This window comes from Nannospalax galili, unplaced genomic scaffold (assembly GCF_000622305.1).
Source record: "Nannospalax galili isolate Female #2095 unplaced genomic scaffold, S.galili_v1.0 scaffold186, whole genome shotgun sequence".
Classification (NCBI taxonomy): Eukaryota; Metazoa; Chordata; class Mammalia; order Rodentia; family Spalacidae; genus Nannospalax; species Nannospalax galili.
The window spans coordinates 2,773,596-2,801,395 of record NW_008358774.1 but is presented as its reverse complement, the minus strand read 5'-3'; the positions used below and the strand labels follow the sequence as shown (position 1 = coordinate 2,801,395).

The 27,800-nt window shown below is 41.6% G+C and overlaps 1 protein-coding gene across 1 annotated transcript in view; it reads left to right on the top strand.

Annotated features, from left to right (window-relative positions):
• Arfgef3 (ARFGEF family member 3) overlaps positions 1-27,800 on the top strand; it is a 181,657-nt gene that overhangs the window by 101,090 nt on the left and 52,767 nt on the right. The window contains exons 6-12 of the mRNA XM_008822042.3: positions 1,491-1,613; positions 5,330-5,372; positions 6,089-6,167; positions 15,517-15,621; positions 16,380-16,713; positions 24,246-24,358; positions 25,015-25,913. Coding sequence (XP_008820264.1) covers positions 1,491-1,613; positions 5,330-5,372; positions 6,089-6,167; positions 15,517-15,621; positions 16,380-16,713; positions 24,246-24,358; positions 25,015-25,913 — 1,696 coding nt within the window. The remainder of the gene's footprint in view (positions 1-1,490; positions 1,614-5,329; positions 5,373-6,088; positions 6,168-15,516; positions 15,622-16,379; positions 16,714-24,245; positions 24,359-25,014; positions 25,914-27,800) is intronic.

Here is a 27,800-nt window from a genome sequence, read left to right as displayed (position 1 = left end):
AGAGTGGGACTTGCCAAGAAACACTCATGCCTTTGAGCAGCAACAAATATTAACATAGTCTCTCTCTCTCTCTCTCTCTCTCTCTCTCTCTCATCTCAGTTATCAATCATAAAATTAAATTTTCCATTTGAGTGAGACCCTCTACCCTCTGTTTTAAATATAGACAATCTGGAGCTGTTCCTAGAAGAATAATTTCTCTTTTTGTCTTTAAATGCAGCTAACTTTTCATATGTGTTGTCTTCTAGGAATGTCAGTTAGAGCTTGAGTCCTCCTCAAAAGCAGTGTTTGGTTTTGTTTTTAAAATCTACCTCATTAAAATACTTATTAAGATTTCTCTGTGAAATCAAAAGAATAGAATGTCTTGTGGAGAGAAGGCTGGGCTGTTCTAAAGCATGTACTCACCCAGGCCCATCCTTCAGCTTCAAGAATTAGAGGGAGCAAACCCTCCAAGTTCACAACAGCATCATCATTATCAAGGAGGAGATTTTTTTTTCCTCCCAAATTAGGAATTTCTCCATCAGTCACCACGTAAGAGTCATCTTGGGTTCACTTGACACTCAGACTTACAAGATCAAAGGAGGCTCCAACTGACAGGCTCACTCAGCAGGACACAGGACAGGAAACAGAGGCAGGATAGTGGCAGGCATGCCTCACAACAGTGCAGGTGGCTCTCAAATGGCAGTGTGGTGCATGAGGTTGAGTGCCATTTCTGGAGTACCCAGGCTTTGGAGCCCCATGGCCCTAATATGAGCCACTATTTCTGAAAGAACTCTGTGAGCAGAGTTTGCAGAGTTCCCTTGGGTGGTATACTCAGTTACAAGATTCCCCACACCAAGGGAAGCCCAAGCCTGTGGCTTCCCATCAGCTATTCTGAGTTGAATCTCAGGTGCCACTCAGCAGTCAGGAAAGAGTTTCTCCAAGTCATTCTCCTTCTGTCAGTGTGCAAAGAACATGAGTGCCAACCCAAAGTCAAACTCATTATAGCTCAGTGTAGAAGGCTTCCATAACACTTTACCCACACTCTATAACCCATGATTTAGTTAGTCCTGTCCTGTTGAGACTCAAATGGAGCTATCTCCAGCCACCTGAGTTTCTTAGAATTATTTGGTTCACAAAATCCCATAGGTCTGTATTCCCCTGTGGAACTTGGAAAAATGAGATTGTGAGGGTGGGCATAAGAAAAATACTAATACTACTAGGGAAATACTAATTTTCTTGAATGCTTAAACACAAATTTCCAGAGATTTTTAAGGACAATTAGTTATTTTCATTAGTAAGTAGTCTGAAGTCAGACTGACTTTCTGTTTAAAAAGGATTTAGAGACCAGTACAGGAAGATACTGAGTTCTACGCCAGCCTTGGCTACATGGTAAACAAGCGCTTATTGGGGAAAAAAAAAAAAAAATTGATTATCTTCTGTGGTCAGTGCCAAGTAATGTCAGCAGTGAACTGATATCTGGAATGTACATGTCGCTCTTATTTCCTTACCAGGTGTGCATTGAGACGTACACATGCAGCTGTCACCAGCGCAGCATCAACACTGCTGTGCGGGCAACTCTCAGTCAGATGCTGAGTGATCTGACTTTACAGTTGAGACAGAGGCAGGAGAATACGGTGAGCCCATAGGCTGCATGCTAGCACAGGTCTGACAATGATGTGAATGTCACTGCATGCTGTGTGTCCCAGGCCCAGGGCCCCTCCTGTGATGGCTAGTTCCCACTGTAAACACTAGGATGTGTTTGTTTTTATTAGAACACTTATTTATACAAATTCAGCTATGTAGAATTTTGCCTGTTTTATCCCAAAGTGTGGAGTTCTTCCTTATGTTTTTTATAGTGGTTTTGGTCATGATTTAAATTTTTTACTTTTCTTTATCATTTTTTGAAACTGTTTACATTGAACATTTGTATTAAAAGTATTCTGGTAATAAATTTGAAATGGAAAAAATGAAGAGTAGCAGTTCATCACATTGAGTTTCGTTTGCTGTGTTTCCTCTGTTAATTAAAAGTGACAGCAGGGTGTGCCCCCCCCTCGCTGGGGCCAGCTGGGTAAAGCTGAATTTCTTCTAGCATCAAAGCCCACTAGAGCTTTCTGTTCCAAACTTGAACAGATTGTCTAAAATGAGTTTCCAGGGGGAAATCTAAATACAGCTACCTTTTCATATATGTTGTCTTCTAAGACTGTCAATGGAGGTTAAGTCCTCCTCAAAAGCAGTGTTTTGGTTTGATTTTAAAATCTGCCTCTGTAATAATTTGTTAAAACACTCATAAAATCTGGCAAGGTGCCTCTGAAATGACATTAGTTATTTTCTAAGATAGAAAATCTCAGTTGGAGTTGGATATATCTCAAATAATTCATTTTACAGAAATTAAGCTTTCTTAATTTCAAATACTTCTCATTTTTTGTTTCAATAATTTTCTTATTTCTGAGGCGATCATGGAGTTGATGGGAACCTTGCAGATTGTGAAGCCAAATTGTTTCATTCCTTATTTTACAGATAAGAAGATGAAGCACAGAGAGGTGTAATTGAAATCTAAAATTAATGAGCTCATCTGTGAAAGAGACAAAACTAAGCCCTAGGCTTTGACTGACCCCTCCAGGCCACACCCTAAGATCATGTGGGCTCTGGCAGCCAGTGCTGTGAAACAGAAATAATCTGGGAAAACAAATATTGATTTTCCCCTTTTGTGTTTACTATACCCAAGGCCCACATTCCTGATAAAAATTATTAATTTGAGATGTCTTTATTACTTTTTCTGACCCTTTGTTGAAAATGATTTCATTTATACTAGGAATTTGAATGAGCAGGGGAACATTAGCTCAAAAAAATCTATCGATAGAAAAGTTATTAGGAGAAAAGATGGAAATTAAGTTATTAAGAATTATATATTGTGGCTGGAGAGATGGCTCAGCTATTAAGAGCACTGGCTCTTGCGGAGGACCCAGGTTTGAACCCCAGCACCCACGTGCTGGCTAACAATGGTCTGTAACTCCAGTTCCAGGGGATCCAACACCCTCTCCTGATATCCATGGGCATTGTAGGACACAGGTGTACTTATATACATGCAGGCAATACACTCATACACATATAATAAACATAATAAATAAAATACTTTAAAAGAATTATATTAATATGTAGTCATATTCTATCCTTACTAAATGGTAACATAATCAAATAGTTCATTATTACTGTTTTATGAAATATTTAAATGAAGTGTTTCAAGTGCTTCTAATTATGTTCACTGAATCTTAATTTTGAAATTTTCAGTAGAGGGCAGCCATATACCACAGAATGATGTTTTGGTCAACAATAGACCATATGTGTAATGGAACATACCATATAGCCTAGCAGTGCAGTACGCTATGTCATCTTGGTTTTTGTGCATACAACTTATGAGGTTCACACAGTGACAAAATATCACTGCATAATGAATTCCTCAGTGTCCCCATCATTAAATGGAACGTGACTATGTTGTGTTTCAGGTCAGATGGCTCAGCCTTCTTGTTCTTCCTAGCTTCCATTAGAGTGGCGTATAGGATGCAAGTATAGTTGAGGAGGTCTGGACAGTAGCACGGAAGCTGTATGCCTCTACCCTGGGTTTTATGTAATTAATCAACTTTCTGGTCTTGCTTACCATTGGCCATCTGGACTCACCCCAGCCAAAGGCAAGATTCCAAATCAGGTGTTTCTGAGCTGTATTCATCTTTGAACTAGTATTTTGAAGTCCAGCAAGGCTAATCCTTCTTATGATTATGTCTAGATCTGTTAGGACCAGCCATAGTGCATCCTGTGGCCTTGGATTGATTATTGTCTATGCAAAATTAATGTTTCCTTTTACTTCATTTTTATTATTCATGCAGTCCCTTGGAGGTAAGATTTCATGTCCCAGAAAAACATTGTTCTCAGGATGGTAATCTTTGAAGAACTTGTAATATCTGGTAGAAGGAGATATAAGTGTTTCTGCCTAAAAATTAGGTGTTTTTTTCAAGCATTATTAAAGGGGACTATCTATAGGAATGATCAAGTTTGCTCTCAGGAAGTTATGTGGTCCCTTGGGGGAGCAGCATGCATATTCTGTAGCATGACTCATCACTGGAGAGCCATCATGGGTCAGCTCAGAATTAGGAAGACCTAAATACAGTGGAAATACAATAAGTAATGTGGAATGCAAAGGTGTTAGCATAACATGCACCTTCAATATAATGTCTATAGCCTCTAGCCCTCCCCCAGGTCAGATTAGTTTTGATTTTTGTATTCTTGGAAATTCTGAGTTATTACCTACCTTCATTATTGAATTATTGAGATGACTAAAGCCCTTGCTAGACTGTGAGTTGCTGATTCCGCAAAGTGAAATTGCCACATGTTAACTATTTGGTGGCTGGGAGGTTGGGGCCCTTCTAAACTTTGTTTGATTCTGATATACTCCGGTGTTGTTCAAACCTTCTGATTTAGCCATGTGCTAAGACTGCAGACACTGGCACAAAATCTGCTGAGGAAGCAGCCGAGCTTGCAAATTCTGAGTAGAGAAAGGTAGACATTCGCACCTCCATTGAGTCTTAAAAAATTCAGCACCATGGGTTGATTTGCATGTCTTGGAGTTGATTAGCATGAAATGCCTCCTTATCATCTCCTGGTATAGAGAGGTAGGGAGCCAGAAGTGGTCCGTTCACATCCCCAGTTCCTTACAGCTCTGTAGTCATGGGATTTATGCTTACCATGAGACCATGAAAGGTGGAAGCATCTTTCACTTCCTGGTTTTCCTAGGCGATGTCTTTTCCCTGATAGTTCTGGGCCTGCCTAGCAATAGTCAAGAGATGCTGATCTGATAGACTATCAGGAGTTTAATATGTTCTCCCATTTAGCAGGAAGATGCTGCTTCTGAGCTGTGTTTATCTTTGAACTAGTATTTTGAAGTCCAGCAAGGCTAATCCTTCTTATGATTGAGTCTAGATCTGTTAGGTAGGGCCGACCACAGTGTATCCTGTGGCCTTGGATTGATTATTGTCTATGCAACGATTAACTCACCTCTTCAGGTAGGCATTGCACCATGTTATAGCTTAGCAACCTAGAATTACAAAGTATACCATGGGACTTATACTTCCAGGAACTGGGTGAATTCTTGAATAGTTTACTTTAGAAACTGACAAGCTCATAGTCCTTCCCAGTGCTGTGAGCAGTGAGATGCTATCCAGCTTGCTTAGATGAGGCAGCTGAACCCAGAACTTCAAGATGCCATTGTGTTTCCTAGAGCTTTTCCACTGTCTTAAGAGTTGGGATTTTTTAATATTTTTTTTTACTGGAATCTAATTGTGTGTGTCTCCTTCACTAGATAATTGAAAACCCAGATGCCCCACAGGAATTCGGGAGTCAAGGTATTGGCTTCAGTTTTTACCAGCTGAGCTTTTAAATGGGTATAAGAATGTCTACTTTGTGCTTGGAACTGGGGTGTAAAGAAAGATGCAGGAGCTCTTAGATTCATTTACCGCTCACTCACAGCTCTGCTCAGCTTTGCCTTGCCTGGTAGTCAGCATCTGCTGTCTTCCTTCTGCTCCTACCTCCTCTGCCAACTGCACCTATTCCTGTTCCAACTGTGGGAAAGGAGTCAGCACTCCAATTCCTCCATTTGGAGATTGTTTTATTCCTTCCTTTCTTCTCTCTCTCCCTCCCTTCGTCATTTATTCCTTTCTTTTTTCTTTCTTTCCATTACTTCATACTCCATGGGTCAAGGTTTAATTGCTAAAATGAGAACTGAGTAGACAGTCATAGATACCTGAGTAGCAACCAATGCCATTGCACAAGAATTACGTTGTTTTTTTCAATTCTTCATACATCTTTGCATTGCATATGAAAGAATTTACTTACAATGAGAAATCATCTTTTATTTTCTTCCTGGACTACCTTTTGAGTGGTTTACATGAAAAAGGAGTGGTTATATTCCACTCTACTCTATGATTGTTCTCATGGCCTAAAGAGGCCCATATCTAAAAATCATCTTTTAGTCCTGAAAAAGCACAGGATGGGAAGGGCACTGAGGAAGGCCGCAGTGCTCTGCTCATGTCTAATGCTTGTTGCCTCCTCTGTTTTGAAGGTTCAACAGTCGAGGCCCTCTGTGACGACGTTGTCTCTGTCCTTGCTGTCCTGTGTGAGAAGCTACAAGCCTCCATAAAGTAAGTCCTTTCCACCCTGGCTCGTATCCAGCAGTGGTCCATTTCTGGAATGACTTCTGTCTGCAGCATCACTTAAATTGTAGATTACACGGACAGTAGTTACAGCCCACCGATATTCACCTGTCTTTCCTGAGAAATATATTCAGAGGCCTCAGGCAATACCAGATTACTACACGCCATTACTGGTGTATACCATTTTCTGAAGTGAAAATGAAAAATGAAAAAAAAAAAAACCTTGCAAATAAGAACAAGTCTCTTGAGCCCAGAGTTGTGTACAGAGTGGTGGGGACTGGGGAGTGGGGGCCCTCAGCACTGCTAGATGTGAGAGTGGGTGTTGGCTTGGCCATGGCCTGCTGTGTGACTCTTGCCATTGAACCAAGCTGGACGCTTCTCCTCCACTAAATGACAAGGCTGGGTTATGAGGACTTTCTCTGTTTCATCTGACATCCCCTAAGCCTATGACACACACCCCATCTTACAAGGGACTTCAATGATGTTAATTAGTATAGGCGGTTCAGTTAAGAAGATAACTTCTGCACCCAGAGTAAAGCTCTGAAAAGCCCAGGCTTCCTGAAAGCAGATGAAAGGCCTTTGCCTGATACATATAGAATGAACTGCACAATTCTACTACAAGGGCTGGAAAGATATAGCTCAGCAGCTCAGTACTTTTGCAGAAGACCCAGTTCCCAGCACCCAAATGGTAGCTCACAACCAGCTGTAAATCCAGTTCCAGGGAATCTGATGTCCTCTTCTAGTCTCTGGGGGCATTGCATGTATGTGGTGTACTTACATACATGCAGGCAAAACATTCGTCTACATTTTTAAAAAATTTCAATTCTACCACAAGGTAAAATCCTGAAGTGCCATTTGAATTATAAAAAGACACATTGAACACATTTACTGCTGATAAGAACATTTAATAATGCAGAAAACTTTCCCTTGTCTAACTTTAAGTACCATAGTGTTCAGGGGATTTGGTGGTGTTGCAGTCATGGTCTCTTTTCTCTGGAAACATTACAGAAGTTTGTTTGGGTTGTGGTTTGTTTTTGTTTTCAGAACTCAGAATTCTTTGTTTGTTTGTTTGTTTGTTGTTTGTTTGTTTGTTTTTTGAGGCAGGGTCTCTCTGTTATTCCAGTGGCCTGGAACTTGCTATGGAGACTAAACTGGCCTCCACCTCACAGAGATCCACTTGCCGGATCTACCTTGTCTCCCCAGTGCTAGAAATAACAGTGTGCACCACCACACCCCGCTCAGAATTTGTATTAATAGCCACGCTAAGCTAAAAATTACTCTTAGAAGTTGTTGCCAGATGTTTTCTTTTTCTTTGCTTTTTTCTTTCACTTTTTTGCCAGTTGGTTTCTAAATCAATTTATCCTCTGTACCCCTATGTTACCTGCACAGTGAAGCTCTCTGAACCAGACATTTAGAGATCAAATACTTAGAAGCAGAGAATAAAATGGTGGAAAATATAGCAACCGAAAATAAATAGTGGTTTTGAGGTAGGGTGGGAGGAAACAGGAAAGTAGAAAATATGGAGGATGAAGAAGTCAAAAGAGCTAAAGTACACCATGAAGACTGTGCTTTGTAACAGTGGCTTGTATTCAGTACTTTGGCAGAAAAAGTAGATTATAGCTGATCTTGCCACTAGAGGGAAAAATGAATAACAATATGAGATGATGGATATGTTCATTTGTTTCACAACAGCAAACATTTTACTCTATATGTGTATCATATATAGTATAATATTAAATATGTGCCCAAAAAGGAGGATGTTTATTTAATGCCTGGGTAGTATATACCAAAAAGAAACAACACTCCTTCTCCAACCTTTTTTGGTGGAAGGTCTGAACTTCTCTGCCCCTTAGGACAAGTCTAACACTGGATGGGTTAAATGGTTCCTACTGTCCCCTGCTCAAGTTCCTGGCTTTCCCAGGCATGGGAACTTGCAGCAGACTAGCTGGGAATCCTCTTACCATCCTAACCAGAGGGCTCTCACATCAACTACATTCATCCCTTTTGTAAGGTCACCATGCTACCTGGTTTGCTGAAGACAGTCCCAGGTTATGCCTGTTGTATAATCATTGCAATCCTCTACTCCTAATAGCATTCTAGCTTGGATGGGTTCTCTGTTTACTATTGTCAGTCTAGTGCTGGCTTCTCCCCAGTTCTACCCAGTTTCTTTCCATGATAGACCCAGCTGGTCCTCAGAGCTGGGATATGTTTACACCAGAATACTTTTCTCTTGAGACCCATAAAGAATTGTGTCTAGAATTTTATATGAATGTATGAAAACCATTGTTTTGGTTTGGGGGTTATTTTACTTTATTTTTAATGAATCTGATTTGTGTCCCCAGATGTCCTTCAGTGTGGGTCCATCCACTGGGCCCACCAAGAGTCCCATCCCTATGAGACACTGTTTCTCCCAGCAGCCATCAATTGTCAAAAGTTCCTTAGGTTGGGTTTGGATTTCTTACCCACTTTCCCTTGTCTATACTGAGATTTTTGTCTGGTTTGAGCTTGCATGGAAATTATGCATGCTGCCGCTGTTGCTGTGAATTCATATGAGTAAATGACCAGCTGTCTGGAAGACTTTTCTTGAGGTCACCCACCACCTCTGCCTTTTCCAATCTTTCTGCCTCCTTTTGCAATGATCCCTGAGCCTTGGGAGGCAGAGGTTTGAAATGTGTCCTATTCAGAGATAAGTACTCTGCGGCCTCTTGTTCTCTTCATATTGGCCAATTGTCAGTTTCTGTGTTAATCACCATCTGCTGCATAAGGAAACTTCTCTGGTGAATTTTTTTTTTCTTTTTTTGGTCTTTTTGAGACAGGGTCTCCCTTAGCCCCAGCTGGCCTGAAACTCACTAGGTAGACCAGGCTGGCCTTGAATTCACAGAGCTCTGCCTGTCTCCCCTCCTGAGTGCTGGGGTTAAAGGCGTGCACCACCGTGAACATAATGTACTACTGATAAAAAGGAGTGGTGCTTAATTGCCACTGACCCAAATGCATCGTGGTTTGGGGGGATTGCTTCAGTTGAAACCTCTGTTCTGGTCCTTATAAACTTTTGACTTTATGTAAAGAGCACAAGCATCCCAAGTTTACGCATTCTAGATAACAATTAATATATAGTGTATTATTACATAAAATTAGTTATATAAAACATTGTAAGGGTTTTATAGGATAAAATGAGAACGTTCCCTTAAAAGATGGTCAATGCCTATCATCTTAGGTCTGCCTGGAACACCTCAGGTGTCTAACAGACTCATTAACTTGTTGCACTGAGATTGCTAACCCTCTAAGGGAAGCTGAGATGCATCCAGTATGTTAAGAGAAATTATTATTTAATTTGAGCTTGGGTTAAGTTATTTTATAGTAAAATAAGAGTTGTATGCAAGGACCGAGTGTTGTCAGGAAGTACCATCAGTTCTAGCATTGGGCCTCTAACATTGGACCTCTTAATTTCTATTCAGCCTATGAGGGGAACAGATGGGGCTGAACAGTCACTCTCTCTCAGGGGAAGGGTGTTTCCTCATATTCTGTGGTTGTACCCTTTCCACCCTCCTTTTGCCATGGTTCAGGCATGGTTTTCCATGGGCTCCAGCTTGTTCTATTGCAATCACAGAGATTTTGTCTGATCTTAACATTTTGTAGTGTTGATGCTCATCAGAAGGCTCATCTCCCTAGTAGCTGCTAAGGAGTTGCCAGATGTGAAAGATGCTTCTTCCAGACCCCTAAGACCTCTAGGTCTTAGCATTGTTGATAAATATAACAAAGACCACCAAAACTTTGAAAAATAGAAAGACTATAGTTATTACTGCCCAGAAATAAGTAAAACCTTTTCTAGCAGCTTTATAAAGAAAATATCTGGTGGGCTGGAGAGGTGGTTCACCCAGGTTTGAATCCCCCCCCATAGTGGCTAACAACCATCTGTAACTCCAGTTCCAAGGGATCTGACACCTTCTTCTGTCTTCCACAGGCACTGCACGACACAAGTTTACGTACATGCATGCAGGCAATACACTCATCCACATAAAATAAAAATAAAGAAAAAATCTGGAGTTTTAAAGCTGTGTAAATGTGGAAGAATCTCTTATTTATAATCATATCAATTTATAATTAAAACCTAGCCATCAAGATAAGTCAGAATGAGCCTGAAGGTCTGTAAGTGATAGACTAAAATGTACTACTGTTCCTTCCTTGGTCAAAACAGAATCTTCAGTTAGGTCCTGTAAGTACCTGGCACAAAGTTTATGATTCTTTGTGTCTAGGTGGCTTTTCTAGGACACTTCAGGGTTTTTCCTGTTGTATAAGTATTACAGGCATTCAGTTTAGATATTTTTAAGGAAGTTCTGTTATGAATGGAGTCTTTTTAATTGCATAGTGACTAGCATGTAGTAGATATTTGATACATTTTGGTTCTAAACCGGTTTGTGTACTTTGAGTTCAGAACATTGGGATTTTTTAAATGAAAAAAAATGGTCTATTGTTTGTTAGGAAAATACATTGCACAAGCCTACATTGCCAGTCTGTGCATACATACATCCTAGCAACCAAAGGTCAGAGGTACCCATCAATCACTGAAAACATTTTTTTTTTTTTGGTCTTTTTGAGACAGGGTCTCCCTGTAGCCCCAGCTGTCCTGGAACTCACTATGTAGACCACGCTGGCCTTGAACTCACAGAGATCACCTGCCTCTGCCTCCCAAGTGCTGGGACTACAGGCATGTGCCACCACGCCCAGCTGAAAACATTTTTTAACTCTATGATCTGAGAATAGGCTTTAAATGGGAAAGGAACTCATGTGACATATAATGGGTGGTTTGTTTTTTTGTTTTTTGTTTTTTGTTTTTTTTGTAATCAAATATAGCTTTTGGCACACTGTGAGAGAGAATGCTTCAGGGTTTTGGTACGATGCAGATGGTCTTGGTGTTTTGGTGCTTTGCCCTGTGTAATTCTGCCTCTGGAGCTTGCCTGCTTACTTGATTGTCTTTCGCATCATAATTTCATTGTCCTAAGGTAGGAGGGGTGGCACAGATAAAGAAATTAGTGCTTTGCCTGTTCAGTGCAGCTGTGACACCAACTTGTCTTCTGGCACACTCCTGTTCTGCTCTCTCTTCATATTTGTATAGCTTCTTCTTATTGACAACCGTAACTCCTTCATTTCCATTACCTAAACTGAAAACAACTTTCTTCTTCTTCTCCCCCTCCTCCTCCTCCTCCTCCTCCTCCTCCTCTTCTCCTCCTCTTCCTTCTTCTTGTCTCTTCTTTTTAAATTTCTACTTTTTAAAGTCACTGGGTTCTGTATAGCCATTTTCATGCTAGTGTATAATACACTTGGAGCTTTTCTTTGTCTCTCACTGTCCTTGAGTTTCTCTTCTTTTGGTATGACCTTATCTTTTATGCTAAACATGTTTCTTACCTCCTCCTCCTCCTCTTCTTTGATACAGGGTTTCACTATGCAGACCAGGCTAGTCTGAAACTCATAGAGATCCATCTGCCTCTGCCACTATGCCCAGCTCTCTTCTCTCTTTTAAATAGGTTCCTTCTCTGAAATTCCAATGTCAGTATTTCTCCTTATCATTTTCAAAATCAGACCCCAGACATCTCCAGGGCTTTAGTTCTGTAAGACACATACTTCTGTGGTAGGTTCAGTTTCTCAGGAGGATTCTGAAAATATGTTCAGGTATGCAGCACAACTCACCCACAGGCCTTGGAGATGTGATATTAATACAGTTCTATGTTAGTCAAGTTGAGTTCCAGGATCTTGCTTCCACACAGGAGTTTTAGGGAAGATAATTGGGCTTGCAGTGATTCATATTCTGCCTGTCTGTTACCTGCCACTCTGTTCCAGTCTTCCTCTCCACAGAGTGTAACACAGGCGTCTATACCAAAGTAGACTTGGAATCGGTAAGGCCAGCCTGAGTGTCTGTATCACTTGTTCTAATTCTGCCCCCTCCTTGTATAATTGCTTGGTTCCTTCTCCTTTTTTTCCTAATTAAATTCTAATCTGTACCAAAAGAGAACAAAAATTTAGAGAAAAAGGGTTTAAAACAAAAACTCTGCAAACTACAAAGATGCTGAAAGTGCTGCTGATTATCCTCCCAGGAACCTTGCCAGGGTGGATGGCTGCTTAGCCTGCATGGCCCAGCTCTCCACTCTGAAAGAAGCTCAGCCACGAGCAGGCAATGAGACAGGCATATACTCAATATGCCAACCATGAAATGTTTAAACAAAAGCCCAGAAAGAAAGATTCCCAACCCTCCTGGGTAGACAGGTTTTTTCTTGTGTATTTTTGGAGCATTAGCTGGACTATAAGTTCCTTCCTACTCTGTGCATCCAAGTGATTATATAAGTCAGAAAGGCATACACACTGTTCACATGCATAACTGAGTCTAAGTGAGGAACATGGGTGGGAAGCTTGGATTTTAAAAGGCTCCATTTAATGGCATGACTCATGCAAAGCCCTAAGTACCTGCTTTCCAGGCTGCTACAGTACACATTTAAGCTGCTGCTATCTCCAAGGAGACTCCTGGGCCAGTTTCCTTGGCAATGCATTCCTATCAGTGAGGCTGATGATGGTGGGCTGCGGTGTTCTCTGTCAAAGGCTTTGAAGACATTCACAGGACTTTTGACTGCTCATAATTTCCCTTCTGGACTAATTTCCGGTGACTTCAGAAATTGGGAAACACTTTTCTAGATATATTTTAGTTTTATAATGCTAAACTAACAGTTTAATTAGCCCAGTTACTAAGCAGAAGGATTAGCCTGAGATACAGTGCCCCACTCTGTAACTCCCCCCACACACACTGGATTTCATGCATTCTGTCATACGTGGTAAGGCCCATCACAAAGTGCTTGATCTACTTGTTTCTCTACCTGGTCCCATGAGCATGAAGCATTAATTATTCCTCCATTTTCTCTTTCTTCTATTCATTACCTTCCTCTTGCCAAATCCTGATAACTTTTGTGGCGATTCAGCCTTTAACCATTTCTCTTCCATCCTCAGTGCATCCAAATATGAACAGCACTCTCTTTTCAATTTGATGACACTAGTCATACAGTTGGAGGACAAAGGAAATCTTTTTGGCTATGATTTAGTAAGCTTCCTGTAAAGGGCAACATGGTCTTTGTTTTTATTTTGTTTTATAACCCATTTAAAATATGAAAACAGGGCTTGAGAGACCAGTTAAGAGCACTGGATGCTCTTGCAGAGCACCCGGGTTCGGTTCCCAGCACCACATGGTGGCTAGCAACCATTATAACTCCAGTTCCAGGGGATCTGACACCTCTTCTGACCTCTGAGGGCATTGCATGACATGACATGGATGCACTTACATATATGCAGGCAATACACTCATACACATAAAATAATAATAATAAATATTTTTTAAATGAAAACATTTTTAAATTCACAGGCTGTGTACAAAGTTTGGCCTCTGAGCTATAGCTTGCCAGCTGGTTTGAAAGCCTAGAGTCAGTTTAGGATATTAGCCTAGTATTCAAATGTGGGAGAGACACCCCAGCTCCACCTCATTCTGCCTTGTCTTTCAATGACACATGTGCCTCAGCTTTGCGGGTGGATGAACACGAAGGCTTCGGCCCCTGGCACAGACGGTCAGCTCTCCTTTTCCCTCTTCCTGTCTTCTTCACCTTCCAATGGGCTCTCACGCTTCGCCTTTCCCCCAACCATCCTACTCTAGAGGGTTATTTGAACTGTTGGGAACACTCGGCCTCTTTGGGGCAGTTAATTAAAATTATAAGAAGATAGATCCGACCAGATGTCATTTGTGTTGGCAGTCTTCCTGTTATGGAATATGCCAGTCCATAAAGACCTTTTGCTTTATTTCTCTTTAAGAGATATTTTATAGCCAATGTATCATCGAAAATTCAGTTTCCCCTTACCCCCTCTCTTACTGCCTACTTGTATTTTAGCTCTTTTTGGTAAAACTTAACCTGAAAACATTGAGTGTACTTCCTGTAAAGTTAACTGTTTTCATATTTGACTTTATTGAGACACCTCATAATAATAACTTTTGGGAAAAGTCATTTTTCCATTAAAAAATGTCTCCTCAGTAAATAACAGAAAAATCAGTTGTAAATCAGTAAAGTAATGGCTAATGAAAAATAATATGGTAAGCTGAGAGTGTTGGCTCAGTTCTAAAATGCTTGCCTACCATGTTTGGGGCCCTGGGTTCATGCCCTGGTACAGTCAAGAAAGAGGAAAGTGGAGGTGGGGGGGGAGGGGAGGGGAGAGGAAGGGAATGAGGAAGAAAGAGAGAGAAAGGGAAAGGAAAAGAAAAGGTGATAAATGGTTTCTTAAAAAGTTAAGCCAGGGGTCTAGAGAGATAGCTCAGTGGTTAAAAGGACTGGCTGTTCTTGCAGAAGACCCAGCTGTGGTTCCCAGCACCCACATGGTGGCTAACAACTGTCTGTAACTCCAGTTCCAGGGGATGTAACACCTTCTTCTGACCTCCTTAGGTATCACATACATGTGGTGTACTTACATATATGCATGCAAAATACTCTTGCGTATAAAATAAAAATAAATTTTTAAAAGTCATCATCAATAAAATAATTAACATTTATGGCATAAGCTGCAGGCTTTAATTAATATATCACCATATGTACATTAATTATAGCAAACACTATACTAATACACAACGTTAATAGGACATGTATGAAAGGAAGTAAAATATGGTAAGTCTGTTTGATATTCAGTTTTTCTACCAAGGTTTGGAAACCTTTCTACAAGGTAAAATTTATTAGCTTCCAAAAATCAGCCTAGCTACATCACTTTTCTGGGATTGCCATAGCACAGTACCATAAAAAGCTGAGTGTCTTGAACAAGAGGACTGTATCCTGTCACGTTCTGGAGACTGGAAAGCCAAGATCAAGGTGTCCGTGGTTGGCTCCTTCTGAGGCCTATTAGAGGGCCTGGTCCGTGCCTCCCTCTACTTGCCCCCTTGCCTGTGTGTAGTTACCTTCTCCCTGTGTCTCTTTATATTGTCTTCCCTCTACACACATCTCAATATCCAATTTTTTTTCCTTTTAAGAACACCAGTTATATCAAATTAGGCCCCTGCTAACAAACTCACTTCAACTTGCTTATCTCCCTCTGTAAAGACCTTCCTTCCTTCCTTCCTTCCTTCCTTCCTTCCTTCCTTCCTTCCTTCAAAGAGGACCATAGTCTGAGCTACTGGGGATTAGGGCTTCAGTCTGACAAACAAAATTCTGCCCATGACACTAACCACCCATCCCCCCCGAAACGAGTGCTTTGGTGATGCCCTCATGCCCCTTTCTAACTTTGCCTTGTCTTTTGCCTGCTTTCGTGTGTTGCTTTTGCCCTTCCACAGTGACAGCCAGCAGCTGCAGCTTCTGTACCTGGAGTGCATTCTCTCTATCCTCAGCAGTTCCTCCTCATCCATGTACCTGCACAGGGGCTTCACTGACCTCATCTGGTGAGCACAAAATCCTGACACCCCCCATACCAACCCGAAGGATCCTATAGTGTCTTAGCCCCCTTGCATAGCGCCTGTGAACTACCAATAGCTTCATCCAGACATAAATGTCCTCCAAGTAGAATTGCTTTCTTTGCATGCATCAGCCAAAACTCCATAGAGAAACTGATGATCGTTATAACAGATATGCTTCCACGGGCCCTCTTACGTGTTTTTTATATCATGGAATCACAAGAGACCAGAATCAGGAGATCTGGATTTTCAGTTTGTTCTAAAAGCAAATAAATGGATCAGAGACTTAACGGAGTGAGAACGCTAATCACTTTTGCTTCTTCAGAGGCAATGGGCCCTGCAGGTAGCCATTAGTAGGCTGTAGCTCCCTGAGTTTATTGACAGGGAGGAAACTGAATGACAGATGTCAATATGGAATTTGAAATTTACATCTTAAATGAGAAAGAATTCTGTAAATAACATAGTAAATGTAGTAAGTTTAACATAGTAAATTCTGTAAATAACATAGTAAAAATGAAACTTGCTAATGGAGCCTTTTGGTACACACACACACACACACACACACACATGGCCCTTGAATGCTTCTCTTGATACTTTATCAGTTAACATTAGCATGAGAATGTGGAAGACTGTAGGCAAAACACAGGAGCAGTGGGCAATCCCGGGCATCAGTTTTTTCCTGGTGGCATTCACTCGTTATCATTTGGCTTCTAGTGAAGCTTATTCTTCCTCCTGCTTCTTCCCAGGAAAAACCTCTGCCCTGCTCTCATCGTGATCCTGGGGAACCCCATTCATGACAAAACCATCACCTCTGCTCACAGCAGCAGCACCAGTGCCAGTGTGGAGTCAGACTCTGTCTCTCCTGCTGTGTCTGACCATGGCAGGGGCTCTGGCTGCTCCTGCACTGCACCTGCCCTCAGTGGGCCCGTGGCCCGCACCATCTATTACCTTGCAGCCGAGCTCATCCGCCTAGTGGGGTCGGTGGACTCCATGAAGCCAGTGCTCCAGTCCCTCTATCACCGTGTGCTGCTGTATCCCCCACCCCAGCACCGAGTGGAAGCCATCAAGATCATGAAAGAGGTAGGGAGTGTGGGAGAATGCCTCAGGTTTATCAATGGGATGTCCCTGCAGTATTCTATATGCAGAAGCACTGAAAATGTTTGTCATCACTTGCTGAGACTTCATTTCTACCACACAGAGTCCAGTAACTGTTCTGAAGTTGATGGGCACACATTTTGGGAGCTGTGGTTTAAAAAAAATGTTGGTGACGTTCATTAACTCCAAGTCCTCTGATACTTAACTATATGTTTGTTAATTCCATTAGATGTGCATCTGATATTTTCATTTCGCAGGCACAGGTACTGTTTGTGCAGATATGGATCTACTCATATTTGCCAAAATCGGATTTTAAAATGACTTGATACTGGGCTGTATGTAAAAAGAGCTCTACCAGTCTCTTCTTGCTCAGCAGAATCCTTTTGCTCCCAAATTCCTCCCAAATGTCAGGACCCCACTGAGAAAAGAAAGGTTTTACAACTGGCAGTAGCCATCCCAGTTGACTGCCACATGGTTTTGAGAGAGAATTAGGGTTATTTTACAAGTACTTCAAAAAAGAATTCTCTGCTTTCCTCCAAAGAATTACCAAGAAAAGGGATTGGTGTTTTCATGAACTTGTTTATAAAGGTTAGTGTTCTAGTTTGATCTTTGTTCCAGTGATTAAACACTCTGACCAAAACAACTTGGTGAGGAAAAGGTTTGTTTATTTGCCTTATGCTTCCAGGTCACAATCCATCACTGAAGGAAGTCCATGCAAACTCAACAGAAGCTGGAGCACTGGTGCTTACTGGCTTGCTATCTGGCTTGCTCACCTAGCGTTCTTATACAACCCAGGACCACCTACCTAGGAATGTTACTGCCCACAGTGGGCTGGGCCCTCCTACATCAATCAGAGGTCAAGACAGTTCCCCATAGACATACCGTAGGCCAATTTGATTTAAGCTGTTCCTCAACTGAATTTCCCTCAGATGACTGTAGCCTGTGTCAAGTTAACAAAAGTTACCAGGGCAGTCAGGTTGCATTTCCTTAGGGTATCTAACACCCTCAAATCAGAGTAACAAAATCTTGATGATTCATTCAATTTAAGCAATATTGACCATCAATTTCTTTAAAATCTTTTTTAAACCAGACCATTTTGTGCATAACTAATCACTGAAATTCACAAGATTCACCCAATGCTGTGACAGTTGCCCTCTTGGGCTTATGTAGGATTACTGCATAGAATCTACTCGGGAATCTGCAGGGTATGATGTTTAGGGGCCCCTTTCTACCAATCCCTGGTACCTTTTTTGTCTTTCAGCATTGGACTTTAGTCATGTATTTTGTTGTGCTTGGCATGGTAGATAGCTTCATGGCCACAGGTCAACTTCTGAAAGTGGTAAGCCTTAGATGCACAGCTGGGTCACAACCTGTCTTGCTGAGATACTTTCCAAATGATGGTGGTCCTTTTGTTGTCCTGCATCTGAATCCAAGACCAATTGCTTATTGGTATTATCTTTTTTTAATATTTATTATTTATTATTTTTATTTTATGTGTACGAGTGTACTGCCTGCATGTATGTGAGTGCACCCGCAGAGGTCAGAAGAGGGCTTCGGATTCCCCTGGAACTGGAGTTAAGGATAGTTTGTTGCCTCCATGTGGGTGATGGGAATCGAGCCCGGGTCCTCTACAAGAGCAGTCAGTGCTCTTAACCACTGAGCCATCTCTCCAACCCCTGGTATTATCTTTATGAGCTTGAACCTAATGAATAATGAAGAGTTCTGACTCAGTGTTTCTAGAAATGGAGTAACCCAGATTCAGTTGCTGGTTAAGAAAATCTGTGAACACACAACAATCACCATTATTTCTTTACTCCTCTGTGCCAGGCACTTCATGTACTTTACTTTTCATGTTCATAATAGCTTTATGAGGCTGTGTGTCAAATTTATTATTACCAGTAAAGAGTGTGACTTCTTTTCTCCTCCATCATTTGAGGGAACGGGGACCTAAAGTCCAACTTTAAGAACCTTCCACTGCTAGATTGCTAAAGACTATGAAACTTTGAACATGACACTCGTCTACTTGATTGCCATCTAGACAGAAGGGATTCTGCACCAGGCCATTCTTGGGAAAGGCAGGCCCCTGTCCTGATAAGCTTGACGCTTAGAGGAGCTGAGCTGGGCTTCCTCTGCATAGGCGGAAGGGGTTGGCCACGCATGCTCGGTTCTTCCTCCTAAATTCACCATTCAAGTCAAGAGCTTCCTCTCTACCAGAAGTGAGAGAGCAGGAAGAAAGGCCTCCATTGGATATTCTGCAGGGAAGTATGAAGCCAGAAAATGGATTTGTCCATCCCACACAGAAACTGAGGCCTTAAGAGGCCAAATGAAGCCAGGCATGGTGGTGCATGCCTTTAATCCCAGCACTCAGGAGGCAAAGGCAGGAGGATCTCTGTGAGTTCAAAGCCAGCCTGGTCTACATAGTGAGTTCTAGGTCAACTGGGGCTACAGGGAGACCCTGTCTCAAAAGAAAAAGACTTAAAAAAGGGAGGCCAAATTTCAAACAAAAAGTGCAACCCATGATCCCTCTGACCCTCTGGTTAAGAAAATCTATGAACACACAACAATCACCATTATTTTTCCTATCCGTTACTGATTTCTAGATATGTCTGTCACTCACGTAACGGTGCAGACAATTCCAGCAAACCCTGTGCTGGCACTGGGTCAGCTACCCATTCCCAAGCCTGAGTATAAGAGTCAGATCCTCTCTCTGCCCCTCACCAGGCAGGTGACAGTAGGCCATTTAACTCTGAATCTACCATTTTCTCATCTTTACAGCATTGGAATATTCCAAACTTTACATGTTCAAAACACAACCAAGTTTGCACAAGTACTTTGTGAGTATAAAGTACCAAACAGAATAGATAGCACACCTATTACTACGCTAAGGAAGAGAAAACAAGATAGAGGAGGCTGAAGCTAGCCAGCTCCTCCCCTCTCCCTCTGGCAGGCTGCTTTTCTTCCTATTGTTTTACAGGACCTACTTTCACAAATCGCCACTGTTGACAATTTTGCCATTGCTCAGGGCTCTCTAATGGCTTCCTATTGCCTTCCTCACCATCTGAATTACTTGGCTCTTTCCAGAATGTTCTGCCATTATTCTCATTTCCTATCATGTCCCAAGATGTAACTTCATCCCCTCCAACTGACTCTACCTTACCTAATTTTCCCCTTCCTGCCTCTTTTCATTCTCTCACCACTGTTCCCATGGGCCACTTGGTATCTCAGAGTTGAGTGGTTAATTACAATGAGCTAGACTAGGCATGTCTAACCTGAAGCCCATGACAATCTTGTGCTCCCAAGATAGCTATGAATGTGGTGCAACACAAAAATCGTAAACCTACTGAAAACCTTATGAATGTTTGTGATTTCCTTTTGTAATTGTGTTGCTTGGTTCTCAAGCATGGACTTTGCCAAGACAACATAGATTCACAATGTGAAACACTAGACCTAACTGATACCTCACTCCCTTAGGTTAGTAAATACTATTTTGCCCATTTTCCAGATGGAGACGCTGACGCTTTTGGGACGGAAGTTCCTTTCCTAAAATCCTACCTCTTGTGAGACATGAGGCTCTTCTATGAACCTGGGTGTTCTAAATATAGCTGCCTCTTTGCCATCAGAACCCTACATATGGCTGTGCTTCCTCAGACACTTATCTTGGTCTTCATTAAACTCCATCCCACCCTTTAGCAATGGATGCTCTGCCTCATCATGCTGATTGCTTCACAGTGCCATGTGGAACAAGCCTGTGTATCCTCCCATATATTTCGAATATGTTACTTTTGTGTATTTTCCCCATAGCATTAAACCTACAGTGCTTCCCAAGGGCATTTTTCAAAGGCAACACTAGAATTAGACACCTGCTTCCAAGTAGTGTATGCAGCCAGTACTGCCCTGGGAAGCCAAGCAGATGAACTTGAGCCAGGTTGTTCTGAAAATCAATACCTCTGCTTTATAGGGGAAAACTGGCAATTTAGCAAAGTTGGTAACCTAGATACAAAAATATGCACACAAAGAAAACCATTCAGTGCCCAGGATGTTTGCTTAGCCTTTCAGTTTATTGTTTCCTGTGTCTCTCGGCCATATGTGCCATGTGCCTATTTGTCAAAGGCATACAGGACATTTTGTTTCTCAAAGCACCTTCTCTTTCTGCTTCTACTTCCCCCAAATGATCAGTTATGAAAAAGCAAAATTGCTTCCTTTTGTCTACCCTGTGTTTGTGCTTTAGAAAGTGTTGCTAGTATTCAGACCTAGAACACCCGCCTGCTGATGCCACACCCCCCTTCCTTATCTGAAGAACCTAATACTTTAAAAGCTGGGGACAGATGTGGCTCAGTGGTATGCTGAGCATACACAAGGCCCTGGATTCAATTCCCAGCACTGGGAGAAGAAAAAGTGTGTCTAGGACATAATTCAGTGTCATGGACAAGGCTCTGGGGTTTAATCTTCATACCACAAGAAGATAAAAAAGTCCTTATATATTTCTTTATGTTTCTTTTAGTATTGGGGGGGCGGGGTCATTCTGAAGCCTACTCACTCTGTCCTCCCCCCCCTTTCAGATGTACATGATGAATGTGGGCATAAAATATGTTACGTGGGGGGCTGGATCTCCCTGTAGCCCCAGCTGGCCTGGAACTTACTATGTAGACCAGGCTCACAGAGGTCCACCTGCCTCTGCCTCCCAAGTGTTCGGATTAAAGGTGTGCGCCACCACGCCTGGCTTCTAAAACAAAGTTTTAATGATAATTTAGAAAATTAGCTTTTTTTCTCAGCCCACTTGGGGGTTTTGATATTTAAAAGAACTAAACTTGTACAAACTTCGGAAGTACTTTTGGGCTGGAAAGATGGCTCAGTGCATAAGAACACTGGCTGTTCTTGCAGAAGACTTGGGTTTGAATCCCTGCACCCAACATGGCAGTTAACAACTGTAACTCCAGTCCCAGGGGATCCGACAGCCTCTTCTGCCCTCTGCGGGCACTGCATGACACAGGTGCACTTACTTACATGCAGGCAATACACGCATACACATAAAATTTTAAATATGTATATAATTTAAAAATTAAAAAATACATTATCTAAGTTCAATTAGAGGATTGGATGGGATCTCATTAGAAACTGCAGTTTCGGAGTTCTAGCCTTTGGGCCGGTGGTATAGCTTAGTGGTACAGAACCTGATGACTGTGCATGAGGCCTGGGAACACATCCCTAGCACCAAAGAAAAGCAAAATCCCCATCCCTCAGAGAAGCCCTCACTCCTTCAACAAGAAATAGGACAGCTAAAGAAAAGATCCCCTTAAAATATAACTATTTCTACATAATACATTTTTTTCATACACACTCTGAAAGGTGCTGGATGGGCTATCCCTACTTGTGTGGAGGAAGTGGTGGATGGCCTATCCCTGCTTGTGTGGAGAAGGTGGTGGCACCAAAATTACTTTAAAACAGCTTCCAGACAAATGCTCTTAGAAACAGCTTTTGGCTGGAAGAGCAGACAGTGGGTTTAGTGCACTGGAAGGTTCCAAGATGATGAATGATATCTCTGTATTTCTGGATCTTTCATTAACTAGTGAACATGGAGAACTCAATAAAGAAAAAGAACTTTGGCAGCTGAAGGTGGTCTTGGTAGCACATCATAAATGTCCTACAGAAGAAAGGACAGAACAGAGTAATTCGCTTTGATCTAAATTTATAGCTGGGGCTGGAGGGATGGCTCAGTGGTTAAGAACATGTACTGGTCTTGTAGAGGACCCAAGTTTGGTTCCTAGTACCCACACTGGGAGGCTCACAACCTCTTGTAGCTCCAGCCCCAGGAGGATCTGGTGCCCTCTTCTGGACTCCACAGGCACTTGCCTAATGTATATACATACCACTCAGATACAAACATACACATAATTTTAAAAATAAATAAACCTTCAAGACATACAGCTAATACAGGCCCTACACACATCCTCAAGTACTGGAAATTCCTATTTGCTCAGTTGGGTTTCTTAAGTAAGTTCTACAATTTCAGATCATGTATTTTTGGTTGTTAGCCTTAGCCTTTAAACCTACGGCTGTGCTATCCCTCCAGCCCTAGATTATGTATTTTTAACATGAATTCTTAGACTTAGATTACACATAATAAGTTCAAACAGGCATCAGCACTGAATAAAGAATGGGCCATAAATTCCTCAAGCATTGAAATAAAGTAGAAAATTGCTTTTTATTGTTTCTGGCTTTCTGCCTTCTCCTACACTCAGCACCTTTGAACCTGTATGACTGCTTGCAAATGTGTTAGAGGGGGACAAAGAGGAAAGCCTGCCAGAACCTGCCCTCCTGGCGTTAATCAAATGGATCTGCCAGCCACCTAAGAAAAATTTCATGAACAGATGCACCAACTCTAGAATTCTCTAAAAAACTTTCATTAGAAATATCTATGTTGCCTTACCTTATTGAACTCCTCCCTGCAAAACAGAAAATTTTATTACTTGTATTTTATTTTCTGTATTTGCAAAAAAAAAAAAAAAGGACTCTAAAGAGGAATAAGGCATCTTAAGATATCATCCCCATCTTTGCAACTACCTAAGAAGGATTTGAAGAACTAAAGAACTATATAAGAAGAACACTGGCTAGACAACTGGGAAAACGATGCCCCATGGTTTCACAAATAGAGGTTGCTTCATATATGCCCTTCCAATGCAGTATCTTCTACCAGTTCACCAGCACAACATGCAGTTACTAGGTCCAGAAAGGATATAAATTAAATCTAATAAAAATAGTACTGATGGACTAATATTTGGTCCTAAGAAAGAAGGAAACCCTGCCCTTTGCAACAACATGGATGAATTATGTTGAGAAATAAGAGAAGTAACTCAGACTCAGACACAGCAAGTACCACGTGATCTCATTTAGGAGATTCCAAAATTTCAAATTCATAGAAGCAGAGAGTAGAATGGTGGTCACCAGGGGTTGCAGGGATAGAGGCTGGAGAGATGCTGGTTAAGTGACGTAGTTAGCATGGAGAAGTTCTAGAGAGCTGTTAACTATAGAGAGCCCAATGACTATAACTGTCACAATGTACCACATTTTATTTTATGGTTTAGTACTTAGTATTTTGTGGCATCAGTTAATTTTATTAAAATTTATATACAATGTCCTTTATCTGAAAATGCTCTGAAATGGAATACTTTATGGGATGCTACCTTAATGCTACAAATAGAAAATACCATACTATGAAACCCTCAGGTTCCAAAGTTTTAAACATTATGTTCAGGCTATAAATGAGTTTACTGTTTAATTTGGGTTCCATTCTCCAAAAGACTTCATTATATATGTACAAATAGACCAAAATCTGAAAAAAACAAAAATAAAAAATATTTCTGATTCTAAGCATTTCAGATAAGGGATACCCCGTCTCTATCAGTTCTCCTTACTTTGTGGCATTCAATAGAGAAAATACATTGTCTGTTTGGTCTCACAATTTTAAAAGTGTTTTTCTTATGATACTTTTCTGTTCTTTCCTCCCCTTTTTCCTAAAGATACTTGGGAGCCCACAGCGTCTATACGATTTGGCAGGACCAAGCTCTACTGAGCCAGAACCCAGAAAAAGATCGATTTCAAAAAGAAAATCTCACTTGGATCTTCTCAAACTGTATGATACATTCTCCTTTTGGGTTGGTTGATTAACACTGCTTCTCTGAATAGTTTTCAGCTTCTTTCCAAATTCATGAAATTTTGATGAATCTACATTAAATAAAATATGCATATTTAGTTATTTACCCACAAGCCACGTAAGACATCTCAATTTATTATACTCATAACTTGCAAGATTTCCATACTGACTTAAAACTAAATCTACAAAATGAAGTGTTCGAAAATTATCCACTGGAGTTATTTTAGGAGGGAACTTTTTAATTTGCAGTATGATAGCTGTAGGATTCATTGCATGTAGCCTCCCTAGAAAACTAAATATTCTGTGGTTTGGAATAACTTTACTAACTTATATCTGGTAAAAATGTGGTTACACAGCTCGGTCTTCACAATTCCCTAGCCTTTAAAGCCATTTTCTACTTGAAGATCTGAGCATAATTCAAAAGTGAGATTGTTCATTGTCTGACCTTGAGGAAAATGATCAGTTTCCTTCAGGAATTTGCATTGGCATTCAGAGAAGCTGACCAATCATCAGGGAGTATGGTTTTAGGGGGTGTACTTTGCCTGGAGGTTTTCCCAGCCTCAGCATGTTTTTGTTATTTGCTTACTGTCCTGACTACTTGATTTTTATGCCATTTTCTATCTTGAACATTGCAGTATCATGGATGGCATGACCGAAGCATGCATCAAGGGTGGCATTGAAGCTTGCTTCGCTGCCGTGTCCTGTGTCTGTACCTTGCTCGGGGCCCTCGATGAGCTCAGCCAGGGGAAGGGCTTGACTGACAGTCAAGTGCAGCTACTGCTTCTGCGCCTTGAAGAGCTGAGGGATGGGGCGGAGTCCAGCAGGGACTCCATGGAGATCAATGAAGCTGACTTCCGCTGGCAGAGGCGAGTGCTGTCCTCAGAGCACACCCCCTGGGAGTCAGGCAATGAGAGGAGCCCTGACATCAGCATCAGTGTCACCACGGACACAGGACAGACCACCTTGGAGGGAGAGTTAGGTCAAACAACACCAGAGGACCACAAAAACGGGCTCAAGTCACCAGCTATCCAGGAAGGCAAAGAGACCATGAGCAAAGTGTCAGAACATGAGGCTGTAGACCAGCCAGATGTGGTTCAGAGAAGCCACACAGTGGCTTACCCTGACATCACTAACTTCCTGTCAGTGGACTGCAGGACAAGGTCCTACGGATCTAGATATAGTGAGAGCAACTTCAGTGTAGATGATCAAGACCTCTCCAGGACGGAATTTGATTCCTGTGATCAGTACTCCATGGCTGCAGAAAAGGACTCTGGCAGGTCGGATGTGTCAGATATCGGGTCAGACAACTGTTCGTTGGCTGACGAAGAACAGACCTCTCGGGATTACATGGGCCATCGGTCCCTGAGGACAGCTGCTCTATCCCTCAAACTGCTGAAGAACCAGGAGGCCGACCAGCACAGCGCCCGGCTGTTCGTGCAGTCCCTGGAAAGCCTCATTCCACGGCTCCTGGCTCTCTCCAGTGTAGAAGAGGTGGATTCTGCCCTCCAGAATTTTGCCTCCACTTTCTGCTCAGGTTTGTAAACCATCTTCTCCTGTATCAGCAACAAGGATATTTGACGCTTTTGCCATAGTAGGCAATAGTCATCCTGCTCGTAGCTTGAATTGTCCAAAGCATATTAATGAATTTTAGGTTTTCCTCTAGTTAAAGAAAGTGAAGGAATAGAAGACGTATGGATGGAGGTTTATGCAAGCAGAAACAAGCTTCACAACCTGGACTCATCTGACCAGGTGTCCCTTCTCCCGAGGCAGAGAGCCCAGAGTCTTCTAGGACATCTGTGTGTCAGCACAGCACTTCTCATGGTTGTAGTAATGATATCGTTGAGTCACTGAGAAATGGTAAGGTTATATATGCAGTCTTCTGTTTAAAATTAAAATTATCCAATATGTCAAGGAGACAGCTGAGTCAGTAAAGAGGACCTGAATCCCACATCCAGAACCTACATTTAAAAAATAATACTGGAAATGGTGGCACTGCTTGTAATCTCAGAGGTGAGGAAGCAGATCCCTGGGACTCGCTGGCCAGTCAACATAACCCACTTGGTCAGCTCCAGGCCATCTCTCTTAAAAAATGGGGACAAGCGCTTGAGGAGAAACGCCCACAGTTGTCCGTTTGGTCTCCACATGCATTACATACACATACATGTGCACACACATGCACATTCACATGCACGTACATGAACATGCACACACAAATATAAAATCCATATAAGAATTCCGTTGTAGAAGTCTTAGCAATTAGTATCTACAGTTTAGCTTTCACACAGCTTCATGTTTATGGACATCATCCCCCACTAATTCCAGATAAATGAGTTGTCAGTGGTAAAAACTAACTTCCAAGAGTCTTCCTTCATTTCTTGAGAATTGAGAAATAAGATCCCAGTAAGATCTTTTATAAAATTTGGGGCCAAAGCAAATCTTCCAAGTTTTATTAATTTATTTTTTGTACCTGTCAAATTGATACTTATTTTTAGTACACAGAGAACAGGGCTGGTAAATTTTTGGTATGGCCAAAATACACCATGATGAATATTGAAAACTGTCCAAATTTTAGCAGTCTGTACAACATCCTCTCAGATCCAATGCATTGTCTGAAATTATTTTTTACACATAGAAATCAGTACCCTGAAAAGGAACTGCATAAAGCTTTGGTTCTTTCAACATATACACTTTAGAGATTGCAATTTAATTACTTGTCCTGTTTTTTAAATATTTTATTATTTTTATTTTTCACGTGTATGAGTGTATTGCCTACATGTATATGAGTGCACCCATGTGGTGCAATGCCACAGAGGTCAGAACAGGGCTTCGAATTCCCTTGGAACTGGAGTTAAACTCGTAGCTGCCATGTGAGTGCTGGGAATTGAACCCGGGTCCTCTGCAAGAGCAGTCAGTGTTCTTAACCACTGAGCCATCTCTCCAGCCCCTGTCCTGTTAATTCTAATGACATCCACAATGTTTTGCTGTTTGGAAATTGGTTATAATTTGAAAATTACAGACTGATGAATATGTGGTCCTGTCACCTCAGTCCTTTCCTTGGTGACTGCTATGATTTAATTGATGTCACTATCCATGGCTATGGAGAAGCTGAAACTCCTAGAGTCTTGCCTGTGTCCACCTCTGACTAGGGCACATAGCTCAAACTCTCCTAATAAGAGCAACCCCCCAAGATTAGAAGGAACAAAAGAGAAACATTGGCGCTATCCCGAGACAGAGAAGATGGCAGATTTCCTTTGCCTACCAAAGAGATAATTAAGAAAAATAAAGGCAGGAGATGGCAAAGAACTCCTTGAGTCATGAGCCAGGTCTTTGACTTAAGAAAATGTTTTCCACTAGGAGTGGTGGCACATGCCTTTAACCCCAGCACACAGAGGCAGAGGCAGGAGGATCTTTGTGAGATCGA